This window comes from Lampris incognitus, chromosome 15 (assembly GCF_029633865.1).
Source record: "Lampris incognitus isolate fLamInc1 chromosome 15, fLamInc1.hap2, whole genome shotgun sequence".
Taxonomy (NCBI): domain Eukaryota; kingdom Metazoa; phylum Chordata; class Actinopteri; order Lampriformes; family Lampridae; genus Lampris; species Lampris incognitus.
Genome location: NC_079225.1, coordinates 29,520,635 through 29,535,572, shown reverse-complemented (window position 1 = coordinate 29,535,572; position 14,938 = coordinate 29,520,635). Strand labels below are relative to the sequence as shown.

Below are 14,938 nucleotides of genomic sequence, written 5' to 3'. Positions count from 1 at the left end.
TAAAAGGGGACTGCCTGTTGGACCGAAAGCCCATTTGTCCGACAAGCCTGTTATCCCAGAAACAAAACCCCACTGCTCCAAAAATACACACTCCCCCTGGAATTTTTTGCCCTTAAAATCTTAATGTATTTTTACTAATTTGCATGAATAGGAGGTGTAACGTTAAAAGCACTTGAGAATGTCATCTCAACTTCACCAGAAATATGAACTTTCTTGTATTTACCTCTGGCCAGTTCAGATCAATAATTCGCAACGAAGAGTGTGTACTTTTTGAGCAGTGGGCTTTTGTTTTCGGGATAACAGGCTGTCGTACAAATGGCCTTTTGGTCCAATGGGACATTTTTAGGACTATTGGGGTTTCGGAATAATGGGCTGTCGGATATGGCATGGCACCTTATAAAGAGTGATGACTATGCACTTCTCAGTTGGACCCAGCTCCCTCAGGCATGATATGGCAGGCACAAGGAGGGGTCCTATTGTGTCGCATAACTCATCAAATGTTAAGCAGGTCATTCTGAAGTTCGGGATCCACAGGACCTCTGTAAAATCATTGTGGACAATGACTTCCCATTAATCCCTGATATGTGGTCACTGCCAGGTATAAGCGATTTTCCTTTCTGCCATTGCCTGCATAACATGCCCTTGTCGCCTTCAATTAAACACTACCACGGCTATTGCGGTACATGCAATAGAAATTACTGTGCCAGCATTTATCAGGTCTTGGAGACTATCGCGAGAGGAGAAAACCCAGCTTTAATCGCATAACATCACTCAGTGGAAACAGGCCCACAAAATTGCGTTTTGTCTACTTAAAAAAAAAAAAGCTTCTATTTTGCGCAAAACTGCAATGGAAACCCGCCTAGAGACTAGATGAGCCACTCAGGGCCGGTGTTAGACAGAAAGAAGTTACAGACAACAACACATGCAATGCAAGCATTCTGTTAATACAGTTTTGGCTATTACCAGGTACATTGCTTTGTTAGAAATGGATGGTTTGTTTCCATTAATCTGATGTGCTGTAGGCCCTGCAAGTCAGGTTGCCTCAACAGTTGCCAGTCGGGTTGTGACCACTGCGCAAAATGATGTGACTGCAAGGCCAGTTGTGCTGTGTAAATCCATGGTTAAACCACTTTCCTGAAGCAGTGTGCTTATACTGTGACCTAGTTTGCAGAACTTTCATGGTCAAATTTGGGTTATGTAGAGGAAGTATTTGTCTGGGACATTTAAATATACCATTGAGTAAGAATAATAAATGAGATTTACCTCAATTAATTTTAACCTTTAACTCCGTTGCAATGAATGCATGTACCAATGTATGATCACGATGACTATTTTCATAAAACTTAATTTTTACACCCGTTTGAATATTTCTTTGGGAGTCATTTTTTTCCAAAACTTGAGGAAAAGATTGTTTGTACAAACTTTAGCATTTAACGCCTTTCTCAAAGGAAAAAAAAAAACAACTGGCAGCTTATTACAAATATCTACAGGGCAGGAAGTTAATGATTCAACTATTATATACAAATTTGCATGTGACTGGTGTGGTGGTAATAGTAGTAGACTGACATTTTCATGATAAGAGACTACAAAAGTGCCACCACATCCTCTCCATAGGCATGCCCTTCAGCTGTCATAGTCACCAGTTCATGGGGTTGAGAGAGAACCACCACTGAGTCTGCAGAACCTTGGGGGGGGGGGGGGAATAAACAAAAGACAAGATTCAACAGTAACATGAAAGGTGTGTGTACCAATGAAATGACTGTCTCAACAATTTCATAGAATGGTCAAACTTAAGATGAGGCCCTCCATTTTTATATATTGAATTTATGCATGGGCTTGAAGGAACACCTTGACATTTTCAAATTCAATTTAGACACCTGTCACGTCGTGCAAGGAAGTCTCGAAACTCATCCTTGAGGTACTGCAAATACGCAATTGGCTTTGCCCCTTGGTCTTTAATGAAAAATAAAAATGCTGACAAGCCCTTTAAGAGGACCGTAGGCAACTGCTTTTCAAATTAATGAGTATTAGCCCTGAAAAGCATCATTCTATTGCTGTCGTCGTGCCTCTTCCCTCATTCCTGTTGTGACTAGCTGGGACAGTTTTGCCGTTCTGAATAAATATCACCTTCAGGCTTGTAGACAACCAACAAAAAACAAAGAAAAGACTTATTGCATTATACTGTGCGCCATCTTCTATATGCATACCCCTACCTTGGGCTCTCAGCATGGCGTGATGAAGATTCATGGGTTCTACTGCTGTTGTCATGGTGACCATACCATCTCCAGCCTCCCCATCGGCTTCAAGCAGACTGCTATGGGTGAGAGCCTCTCCTGGCAATCAAACACAAAGGACACTTGCGTTATGTCGTCATACAATGTAGAAAACATGCTCCAGTGAGCAGTTTTTCTTGAACCTTGGTACTCCTCCAACCGTCACACTGGCATGTAAGCTCATGTGAGACATGATTACCAATGCTTGCACTGTGTTATCCTGGTGGGTGATGACAAAAAAATCACAACATCTGCTTATGAATGCAAAAATACCGTGAATAGGTTCATCACAATATTTGAACTGTTTGGTAATGTTAGTCACTATAATATCAAACCAAAACTAGTTTTCAAATATACCCCTTAAAATATTTCAGACCTCGTTTTGTGAGAAATTTTAGGTAACAGTCTCATTCTCAATAATTTAGACAAAATTGTGTGTCAACGATTACGCAATATCCGATTTTCATCCTGACACAATACCATTGAAACACAAACAATACTGAATTATTGCCTCATCCTGCTGTGTCATACTGATCCAAATGCAGGCAACCTGCTTGTGAAACAAAATCAACTTTTGTGAAAAAGCCAATCAGTCTCCAGATTACCTCCAAACCTTCCCAAAAGAAACCATTTTGGTAAAAGACTATTTCTAGCATGTGGGAAAAAAAAGAAAGAAAAAAGGTTGGTTGTCACTGAAACTTGGGGTGGTAGCACTGTTCTTTTTTCTTTTAGTTGGGTCTAATCCTAGAAAAGACCAGCTACGTTAGGGGGGCTAACTCAGTAAAAATAATTAAAATCACAACTTTAGGTGTTACCTCTACATTGACTTTAGCAGTGCTGGTCCCCCACTGCAAGAAACGTACTTTACCACTAAAAGAAATGCAAACAGCGAAGATTAACTTCTTTTTCGTCTCATTAACTCACTCCAAATGATTTTAGGACAACATGATTGGTCTGTATATTAGAATCTAACTATAAATAGGAGCCATATTCAAACCGTTTAGGAGGTGCTGGACCTGGCACTAGGAATAGTAGCTGTAGGTTATTTCAGATCCTCAAAATAAAATTAGCACCCACAGCTTCAGAGGAATTAACAGCAATACAATTTTAAAAATGCAGAGGAGTAATTTTCTGTCATAACTTCAAATTCATTTAGGGTAAAGGCCAGAGTGGCTGAGTTCTTCTTTTTATCTAATTATATACCACGTTCAACCCCTTAAAAGCGTGCCACACACAGCATGCCATAGCTGATAAACATTGATCACCAAGCTTTATTTTTTAAAAAGGTTGATTATTTCCACACAAAAAAATAAAAAATGAAAGAAAACCTTGAACATGTATCTTTGAACAAAATCTGCACATACTTTTTAAAATTGTATCCTAGACAGCTAAATAATCCAAGGATTACCATTACTACCCTTACTTGGAGAGAGGAGAGACAGATAGTGAGTGAACATGGATGAGTGTATGAGGGAATGGGCGAGTAGTTAAACCCAAAGACACTCTGTGTGTGTGTGTGTGTGTGTGTGTGTGTGTGTGTGTGTGTGTGTGTGTGTGTGTGTGTGTGTGTGTGTGTGTGTGTGTGTGTGAGAAATACAGACCTGTTTCTCTGCCCTCATTGCTGAGTCCCTCCTCGCCGTGTCTCTTCCTCATGTGGACATTCCTGCTGCCAGACTGGGAGAAAGTTTTCCCACAGATCCCACACTGATGAGGCTTCTCACCTGGGAACAAAAGAACGCACACACAAAAACACCACATTTTCCTGTGATTCCTTGTGGAAAAGTATGAGACTGTTCAAAGCAAATACTGTATCTGTAGCAGCCTCATTAACAGAAAACTCCTCAGCTGCCCAACTTGAATTATGTCCCACTCACCAGAATGTACGAGCATGTGTTTTCGTAGACTGGAGTACTCTGCAAATGATCGCCCACAACCATCTGCCTCACACAGAAAAGGCTTCTCTCCTGGAAGCAAACATACACCCCAGACACACAGAATTGCAGTTCACTCCACATCATAGAAGATTCACACAGTTTTAAAGCCAAGCGTCTTGGCAGAAGTGCACAAGATGTGACAGACATGCATGACGACCGTTTTCAATGACCCAACACTCATCAGTGGCCCATCAAGCCACCTTTACGCATTTGCTCTGGACGCATTCACTTTTGTTGTGTCAAGAGACATCCAAAGCGGCGGTTTTTCATTACGTATCTGGAGCTGCAGTTACCATTGACTGATTCCAGGGCCAAATAGGGATGACTACAAACATGATTCAGAAAATGCAAACTAAGAAAAGTAGCACTGCTTGTAGGAAGCAACCTGTTTTGATGTACATTGCTGGAAAAAAAAAGTATTTAAATGTATATATATATATATATATATAGCATTTTTTCCCAGAAACCATCAATGGAGTTGGAAAGAGTGCTATAATAATAATAATAATAATAATAATAATAAATGAGGAGTGGAATATTAAGACAGATCTAGGAAAAAACTTTAATTCATAGCAGAACAAGCCAGTTTCGTGCGTCACGCACTCATCAGCTGCCAAGGTGGTTAAACCACCTAAAATTAACAAACACCTAATATACAAACCCCAATTCCAATGAAGTTGGGACGTTGTGTAAAACGTAAATAAAAACAGAATGCAATGATTTGTGAATCCTTTCCGACCTATATTCAATTGAACGCACTACAAAGACAAGATATTTAATGTTCAAACTGATAAACTTTATTGTTTTTTGCAAATATTCACTCATTTTGAATTTGATGTATGCAACACATTCCAAAAAAGCTGGGACAGGGGCAACAAAAGACTGGGAAAATTGAGGAATGCTCAAAAAACACCTGTTTGGAACATTCCACAGGTGAACAGGTTAATTGGAAACAGGTGAGTGTCATGATTGGGTATAAAAGGAGCATCCCCGAAAGGCTCAGTCGTTCACAAGCAAGGATGGGGCGAGGTTCACCACTTTGTGAAAAACTGCGTGAGCAAATAGTCCAACAGTTTAAGAACGTTTCTCAACGTACAATTGCAAGGAATTTAGGGATTTCATCATCTACAGTCCATAATATCATCAAAAGATTCAGAGAACCTGGAGAAATCTCTGCACGTAAGCGGCAGGCCGAAAACCAACATTAAATGCCCGTGACTTTCGATCCCACAGGCGGCACTGCATTAAAAACCGACATCATTCTGTAAAGGATATTACCACGTGGGCTCAGGAACACTCTGGAAAACTAGCGTCAGTTAACACAGTTCATCGCTACATCTACAAGTGCAAGTTAAAACTCTACCATGCAAAGCGAAAGCCATATATCAACAACACCCAGAAACGCCGCCGGCTTCTCTGGGCCCGAGCTCATCTGAGATGGACTGACGCAAAGTGGAAAAGTGTGCTGTGGTCTGACGAGTCCACATTTCAAATTGTTTTTGGAAATCATGGACGTCGTGTCCTCCGGGCTAAAGAAGAAAAGGACCATCCAGTTGTTATCAGCGCAAAGTTCAAAAGCCAGCATCTGTGATGGTATGGGGGTGTGTTAGTGCCCATGGCATGGGTAACTTGCACATCTGTGAAGGCACCATTAATGCTGAAAGGTACATACAGGTTTTTGAGCAACATATGCTGCCATCCAAGCGACGTCTTTTTCAGGGACGTCCCTGCTTATTTTAGCAAGACAATGCCAAGCCACATTCTGCACATGTTAGAACAGCGTGGCTTCGTAGTAAAAGAGTGCAGGTACTGGACTGGCCTGCCTGCAGTCCAGACCTGTCTCCCATTAAAAATGTGTGGCGCATTATGAAGCACAAAATACGACAACGGAGTCCCCGCACTGTTGAGCGACTGAAGTCGCACATCAAGCAAGAACGGGAAAGAATTCCACCTACAAAGCTTCAACAATTAGTGTCCTCAGTTCCCAAATGCTTATTTAGTGTTGTTAAAAGGAGGTGTAACACAGGTGGTGTAACACAGTGGTAAACATGCCCCTGCCCCAGCTTCTTTGGAATGTGTTTCAGGCATCAAATTCAAAATGAGTGAATATTTGAAAAAAAAAAAAAACAACAATAAAGTTTATCAGTTTGAACATTAAATATCTTGTCTTTGTAGTGTATGCAATTGAATATAGGTCGAAAAGGATTTGCAAATCATTGTATTCTGTTTTTATTTGTTTTACACAACGTCCCAACTTCATTGGAATTGGGGTTTGTGTATACTATATACACTCACCGGCCACTTTATTAGGCACACCTGTCCAACTGCTCGTTAATGCAAATTTCTAATCAGCCAATCACATGGCAGCAACTCAATGCATTTAGGCATGTAGACATGGTCAAGACGATCTGCTGCAGTTCAAACCGAGCATCAGAATGGGGAAGAAAGGTGATTTAAGTGACTTTGAACGTGGCATGGTTGTTGGTGCCAGACGGGCTGGTCTGAGTATTTCAGAAACTGCTGATCTACTGGGATTTTCACGTACAACCATCTCTAGGGTTTACAGAGAATGGTCCGAAAAAGAGAAAATATCCAGTGAGCGGCAGTTCTGTGGGCGAAAATGCCTTGTTGATGCCAGAGGTCAGAGGAGAATGGCCAGACTGCGTTCGAGCTGATAGAAAGGCAACAGTAACTCAAATAACCACTCATTACAACCGAGGTATGCAGAAGAGCATCTCTGAACGCACAACACGTCGAACCTTGAGGCAGATGGGCTACAGCAGCAGAAGACCACACCGGGTGCCACTGCTATCAGCTAAGAACAGGAAACTGAGGCTACAATTCGCACAGGCTCACCAAAATTGGACAATAGCAGATTGGAAAAACGTTGCCTGGTCTGATGAGTCTCGATTTCTGCTGCGACATTCGGATGGTAGGGTCAGAATTTGGCGTCAACAACATGAAAGCATGGATCCATCCTGCCTTGTATCAACGGTTCAGGCTGGTGGTGGTGGTGTAATGGTGTGGGGGATATTTTCTTGGCACACTTTGGGCCCCTTAGTACCAATTGAGCATCGTGTCAACGCCACAGCCTACCTGAGTATTGTTGCTGACCATGTCCATCCCTTTATGACCACAGTGTTCCCATCTTCTGATGGCTACTTCCAGCAGGATAACGCGCCATGTCATAAAGCTCGAATCATCTCAGACTGGTTTCTTGAACATGACAATGAGTTCACTGTACTCAAATGGCCTCCACAGTCACCAGATCTCAATCCAATAGAGCACCTTTGGGATGTGGTGGACCGGGAGATTCGCATCATGGATGTGCAGCCGACAAATCTGCAGCAACTGCGTGATGCTATCATGTCAATATGGACCAAACTCTCTGAGGAATGTTTCCAGTACCTTGTTGAATCTATGCCACGAAGGATTAAGGCAGTTCTGAAGGCAAAAGGGGGTCCAACCCGGTACTAGCAAGGTGTACCTAATAAAGTGGCCAGTGAGTGTATATAAATCCATTGAGTCTAGTAAATTCTTTATGAGACAGTACAAGCCTGTTTCATGCCATAAGCAATCATCAGCTGTCAATTGCTTATGGCGTGAAATAGGCTTATACTGTCTCATAAAAAAAATTACTTGACTGGATTTTTTGCTCATTTGTTGAGCACTTTCCCTACCATTGAGTGTTTCTTTTAACAAGGTTTTACCTATATATATATATATATATATAGACAGATATAGATAGATAGTGTAGCCAGTCTCCTAAATATTAATCGATTATGAGAAACAGGCTATTGAACATAGAAAACCTTTTTTGAATTAGGCACAACATAAATAAAACATATAATAGTGTTACCCACGGTTGAATGCAAGTGCTACTTCTTGCTCCTACTTTCAATGTGTTTAAATAGCAAATGGTCTAGATCAATTACTGCTTTCTGTGTGCCTTCAGCCTTCTCATACAGATAGCCAGCGCTCTTTGGGCCTTTAAATGTGAATGTCTTGTGCTCCCCACCTGTGTGTGTGCGTCTGTGGTTCTTAAGGTTTCCAGCGGTGGTGAACTTCTTGCCACAGTTCTTCTCCTTGCAGATGAAAGGCTTCTCGCCATTGTGAGTCCTCATGTGAACCTGTAGTCTCTGCAGCACGTAAAAACTCTTGCCACAGCCCTCTGCACCACACCTAAATGTACGGTCATTCCTAGAAACAATAGCATCATTTTTTTGTGTGTCAGCCAACCAAATGGTCAGACAGGCCAATTATAAGTAGATTTCTTGAAATGGTATAATTGACTGACAGGGCTGCTTGCAATGCACCTTTGCACTTGTGTCTTTGGTTTAATTATCTTTTTTCTGACCCTTTGCTATCACCAGATAACCTGAAATCAGTGGAGAAACTAACTGCTAGCATATCCTCAACTTTACAAATGAAGATCTAGCATACTGTACAGTAAAAAATAACTTCCACATTCAACATTCACTGAGCTGTATCTAAGGGAACTTGTATAAAACAACATCCCTAGAGAGGTCAAAGAAAAGAAAAATGACTTACTGCAACCACTCTAAAAATGAGGCCAAAACAAAGACTTGCTTGTGCCATTGAGACAATTTAGCCCAAATGAATGAGAATAATTTTGCAAAACTAGTTTTTAACCCCCCTTGATACTACATAAAGTTTAGACCAAAAATGAACACGAACAAATTTGTGGCATGCCAAACAAATCTTGTGGCACAGAAATATAATTTTTATAAAACTTGAACTCTTTCTTGCATTCAAATAGATGTCTGACGCTTCACAACTTTTTGCCTTAAAGATAATGTGGACTTTAAATTTTCAGGAAGTACCTAGGATTCTATCTCTGTCTGAATACGTGATGAACGTTATGTTTTGCATACAGTTTTGGTAATTGTGCAAGCCTGAAAGCATGTGATGCCACTGTGTGGACAACTGCAAAACAATTATCCACACTAGCCAGAATGTGAACAGGCTCCAGCGGATATGATCAGCAGATGGTGAGCAAGCCATCCTGTGGGACATTTAGGCTGCTGCCCAATATGCAAGTGGGCTGCCATGTGATGCTGCAACTGCTGGTGAACGCTCTCACCTGTGTGTTTTGAGATGGTACTTAAGATGAGCCGGCCAAGTGAAGGTCCGGCAACAGCCTTCGAAAGAGCAGCGGAGGATCTGCTTGGAGAGCGCGCGGCTATTCCGGGATGGCAACTCTCGCTTTTCCCCATCTGATGTGAAACTGTGTGTGTGATCACCTAGGCAACCAGGGAAGAAGGCGTGTGAGGAGTGTGAAATGGCAGACCTCTAGAGCCAGGCTGTATAAGAGCTAATCACCACAGACTTGCTAAAGTGCTGCAGCACCAAGAAAACAACCCGATGCCAATGTCTGAATGTAATCACTCCTGATTTTCACCTGCTGTGAATTCATATTATCAGCTCCAATCTTGCTTATGCATGACAGCAGAAATGCAACTATCACTGATATCCCACAGCTGAAGTGATCCAGTATAATCTTATGGACAAGGGTGGAATGGGAATGTTTTTTTAACACATTTTTAATAGGTTTTATTTGAGCATTTCCAAAAGGTACAAAGTACTATAGGACAATAATTTATGTTAACTTTTACACTGGCTCAGGGCCAGTTTTATTCCACAATGTGCCATGGAATGAAGAGAGCTAACACTTTCTACATAAAATGCCATGGAGATATTTTTGTACAAGACACTACCTTTTGCTCTGAGTGGATCATTTAAAGAAAAAAAAAAGAAAAGACAAGAAATCCAGAATTCTCTGGTGCTCAAGTGCTACAAAATACATACAGTTATTTCATATTTAAAAAAAAAAGGATGAAACACAAAAATTAAGTTGATATTTAAATTTGAATCACTGAGAACATTAATAAAGTGCAGTTGAGATTAGAGAGACTTATCAAAAAAGAGATGTTATCTCTCTCACATTTGTGACGATTAAGACATTACCATTGTTGATACCTCCAGCTCTGGCATCCTGGCTGGCCTTGGCATCTCTGGCCAGCTGTGCCCGTGTGGCAGCAATCAGGCTGTCATGTGCCAGCTCCTGCACCCGCAAGTACCATGGAGCACTGCCATCTATCCCATAGTCCCCTGATGAGACCCCTTCATCATCATCCTCACCAGCTCCATCTGCAGAGAAGATCAGGGACTCTGAGGAGGCTGTGATACCTGAGGAAGGGGGGGAAGGCAGAGTCAGTGTCAACAAGGCAAACAGATAAGACTGACATTCTTTAGGGCTTACCAATTACTAAGCCCCCACAGGGAGGAAAATTCATAGACTGATTAGTATCTCACAACCATGCTTGCAAATAATCAAGATCACTGTGAGTGGACACAAACATGCATATATATATATATATACACTGCTCAAAAAAATAAAGGGAACACATAAGCAATGCAATGTAGCTCCAAGTCAATCACACTTTTGAGATATCAACCTGTCCAGTTAGGAAGCAACACTGATTTGTGAATCAATTTCACCTGTCGGTAAATTGTCTAATTTCCACCAGGTGGAAATTAGACAATTTGCAAGACAACCCCTATAAAAGGAATGGATTTGCAGGTGGTGGCCACAGACCATTTGCCTGTCCTCATCTTTTCTGGCCGATCTTTGGTTAGTTTTTCATTTTGCTAGTGCCCTCACCACTAGAGGTGGCATGAGGCGGTATCTGCAACCTACAGAAGTTGCTCAGGTAGTGCAGCTCATCCAGGATGGCACATCAATGCGTGCTGTGGCAAGAAGATTTGATGTCTCTCCCAGCACAGTGTCCAGAGCATGGAGGAGGTACCAGGAGACAGGCCAGTACACCAGGAGACGTGGAGGGGGCCGCAGGAGGACAACAACCCCGCAGCAGGACCGCTATCTGGTCCTTTGTGCAAGGAGGAACAGGAGGAGCACTGCCGGAGCCCTACAAAACGACCTTCAACAGGCCACTAATGTGCAGGTTTCTGCCCAAACAGTGAGAAACAGAATGCATGAGGATGGTATGAGGGCCCGACGTCCACAATTGGGGCCTGTGCTCACAGCCCAACACCGTGCAGCCCGATTGACCTTTGCCAGAGAACATCTTGGTTGGCAGATTCGCCATTGGCGCCCTGTGCTCTTCACAGATGAGAGCAGGTTCACACTGAACACATGTGACAGACGTGAGAGAGTCTGGAGACGCTGTGGAGAACGTTCTGCTGCCTGCAACATCCTCCAGCATGACCGGTTTGGCGGTGGGTCAGTGATGGTCTGGGGAGGCATATCCTTGGAGGGCCGCACAGACCTCTACGTGCTAGCCAGAGGTACCATGACTGCCATTAGGTACCGGGATGAGATCCTCAGACCCATTGTCAGACCATATGCTGGTGCAGTGGGCCCTGGGTTCCTGCTCATGCATGACAATGCTCGTCCTCATGTGGCCAGAGTGTGTCAGCAGTTCCTGTATGTCGAGGGCATTGATGCTATGGACTGGCCTGCACGTTCCCCAGACCTGAATCCAATCAAGCACCTCTGGGACATCATGTCTCGTACCATCCGCCAACGCGATGTCGCACCACAGACTGTCCAGGAGTTGACCGATGCCCTGATCAAGGTCTGGGAGGAGATCCCTCAGGAGACCATCCGTCGTCTCATCAGGAGCATGCCCAGACGATGTAGGGAGTGCATACAGGCACGTGGAGGCCACACACACCTGAGCCTCATTTTGAATCGTCTTGAAGAATTTCCACAGAAGTTGGATCAGCCTATGTTCTCATTTTCCACTTTGATTTTGAGTATGATTCTGAATCCGGACCTTAATGGGCTAATGATTTTGATTTCCATTGATCATTCTTAGGTTATTTTGCTCTAAACACATTCCTCTGTCTAATAAATAAAGATTTTCAGCTGAAATATTTCATTCATCGAGGTCTATATTGTGTTTTTAGGTGTTCCCTTTATTTTTTTGAGCAGTGTATATATATATATATATATATATGTATATATAAAGCCAAAAACAAAGAAAAAAATAGGGTTGAATAAAATTTAAAATTGGAGAAATCTCATATTCTCTTTCTTGGAAAACCTATATATCCTTGGTGCTGCTCATTTGTAGTGAATACAGTGTTAGGACGTGCTTGGCTGTCACTGCACACAGGATGAAAGTGTAGACAGCTGGGGTGTGTGATTTAGTGTATCCTCACCTTTGGCAAGATTCAAGAGGACATAGGAGGTGCTATCTGACTGCTGCAGGTCATGGAGGATTGGCGGCGGGCTCGGGGAGCTCTGTGGGTGGGAGTGTGTCTGGACCACCATGGGGTTTCGCTCTGAAGTGCCCCCAAACTCTGACAGAGAGGGAGAACTCTCAGGCCCGTGGCTGAGGCCACCATCTGAGAAGAAAAACAGAGTTCCTGTGAGCAGTATATAGTAGGAGCACTACCCTCATTCAGACAATACACACCTCCCACAAGATGACTTCCAAAAAAAATTCGGACAGTTTATAGGGCTCAAACAATAAACGGAAAGGATATTTTCCTTTAATTACTCTTCTACAGCACTTTATACATTAACCTGGCACAACGTAAAAAGAGACTGTATGTGAGGACAGCTTGACCCTGTATATAGTGTGAAAGGACACTGAAAGGAATAAAGTGGACAGTATGCAATACATAACACCGTAAATAAACATTCAATATCTATGTGTATTCAGTTGTTACTTGAAGTTTATAATAACTAGTTGTATTTTCACCAACCTATCTGCATTAGTGATTTATTTTTTTTAATGAAAACGCATTTTGATATACCCGGACTCTTGCCTTTTGGACTGAGGGTTGATGACAGACAGTTCGTAGAGTCAGGCATTGAGCATCATCAGAGTTCATAACATGAAAATCTGTTACCAGAGAGCTTTTATCAAGTGTTTGCAACAAAACCCGGTGGATGCTACTGCATCCAAAGGGTTTAATGATAAGTTATACACACAAAGTGATTGTTGGTGCCTTGCATGGCAGCTCCACCATCAGTGTATGAATGTGTATGTGAATGGGTGAATATGAGACATACACTGTAAAGCGCTTTGAGTGGTTGGTAGAATAGAAAAGCGCTATATAAGTGCAGTCCATTGTGCTTGATTCAGTGACCACTTTTCTACTGCAGAACAAGGTGAAAAATGCCTTAGGTGACTTTAATAATGCTGACTTTAAGCAGTAAAGTAGCCCTACTCCAAACAATGGTGTCTATTCCAACCTAAAAAAAAACAACAAAAAAAACAATAAAAGTACGTACAAAAGTTTTAAATTAATTATGTTTTCAAATGCCATTAACTTAAGAAATTGGCCTATACACATTTAAATATAGTGGGGTTTGTGTGTAACCTTTGGGGTTGATGTCTAACACTCCACACGCTTTCGATAGACTAAGTTACTACGAGTAGGAAGGTTTGATTAATGGGATATATTATTGCATTTCAGTGAGTTTCAGCATTATGTATCAGTCATTGTGGTGATACTGATAATTAAGCTCTGCCAAGAACCAATGACATTTTGCATTAGTGTAGACAAAAAGAATCAGAATCAGAATTATGTTTATTGGCCATGTAGGTTTGCACATAAAGGAATTTGACTCCGGTTTCGTGGCTCTCTCAGTGTACTTAACATAGAATAACAACACTACAATCTTCAGATACATACAAAAGGATTGACTTATACGGGCAAAATAAGAGGTGATAAAGTGCAATAAAGACTTAATATTTCAAAGTAGCAGATAACTCACTGACCTGTCAGCTCCAATGGGCTGCATAGAGCGCTCTCAGAGGGTGCCAGGAGAGGCAGACAGGAATGCTTTGACTCAGAGTCTTCCAAACCCTGCACCAATGGGATGGATGCGTTCTGTACAAACTGCACAAGCAGCTGATGACAGATACAGAAAAAGGAAAATGACCGCAATAGTGGTAAGGGTTATAGGGACATCTGCAAGTGAAGCTAAGAGCTCCGACTATTTCTTTATCTGAAAAGAAATTAAAGTAGACTATTTTGCCTAAAAGATGAGAATAAAGTGTATACAAGGTACATTTACTTGCTCAGTTGGCAGAAGCTTTATCCAAAATGACTTACAAGATTCAGCAATCAACAGGTAAATTCGAGTGTTGCCTACTGGCATCATAGAGTGCTAAAAAGTAATCATACCATTGCATGTCATGTCAAGTGCAATTAGTGAAAGTGAGCCAGTGCAATTAGTGAAAGTGAGCCTTAGTTCAAGAGGTAGTGAATGAAAGAATGAACATAAGTAGATTTACATTGTCGCATATCAGTATCACCATAAGAGTTTAAGATATTAAGCGCGGGCACAACAGTAGACACAGTTAATCATGGAGTCTAAATAAGTAAAGGCACAATAGTAACAGCCAACGCCTATTGTAATACTGGCCGATTCATATTAGCTGGAAAGTACCACTGAAGAGTATAGAAATCTTGCTTCGAGAGAATTTTAGGGTTAAGTTCGGCCAGAAAGAGGGAAGCTTTTAGGCCTTTCTTGAATGAAGAAATCGAATCTATAGCTCTGATCTATAGCCAGTGTAAGGACACAAGGAGAGAGGTGACATGCGGGCATTGAGGCAGGTTGAAAACCAAGCATGCAAGAGTCATTCTGGATTCTAATAACAGTGAGCAAGTTACCTCAGGTTTGGAGTCAAGCTCATCAGAAAGCATGGGTCACACTTTCTACAAATC

The 14,938-nt window shown here is 41.9% G+C and overlaps 1 protein-coding gene across 1 annotated transcript in view; it reads right to left on the bottom strand.

Moving 5' to 3' along the window:
• znf410 (zinc finger protein 410) overlaps window positions 1-14,938 on the bottom strand; it is a 23,840-nt gene extending 8,902 nt beyond the window's left edge. Inside the window, exons 1-10 of the mRNA XM_056294038.1 lie at window positions 14,885-14,938; window positions 13,987-14,119; window positions 12,416-12,601; window positions 10,196-10,417; window positions 9,312-9,471; window positions 8,226-8,407; window positions 4,148-4,237; window positions 3,875-3,994; window positions 2,214-2,333; window positions 1,567-1,684 (exon numbers count right to left, since the gene is read on the bottom strand). Of these exons, the coding sequence (XP_056150013.1) occupies window positions 1,584-1,684; window positions 2,214-2,333; window positions 3,875-3,994; window positions 4,148-4,237; window positions 8,226-8,407; window positions 9,312-9,471; window positions 10,196-10,417; window positions 12,416-12,601; window positions 13,987-14,119; window positions 14,885-14,917 (1,347 nt within the window). The 5' untranslated portion in view covers window positions 14,918-14,938 and the 3' untranslated portion in view covers window positions 1,567-1,583. The remainder of the gene's footprint in view (window positions 1-1,566; window positions 1,685-2,213; window positions 2,334-3,874; window positions 3,995-4,147; window positions 4,238-8,225; window positions 8,408-9,311; window positions 9,472-10,195; window positions 10,418-12,415; window positions 12,602-13,986; window positions 14,120-14,884) is intronic.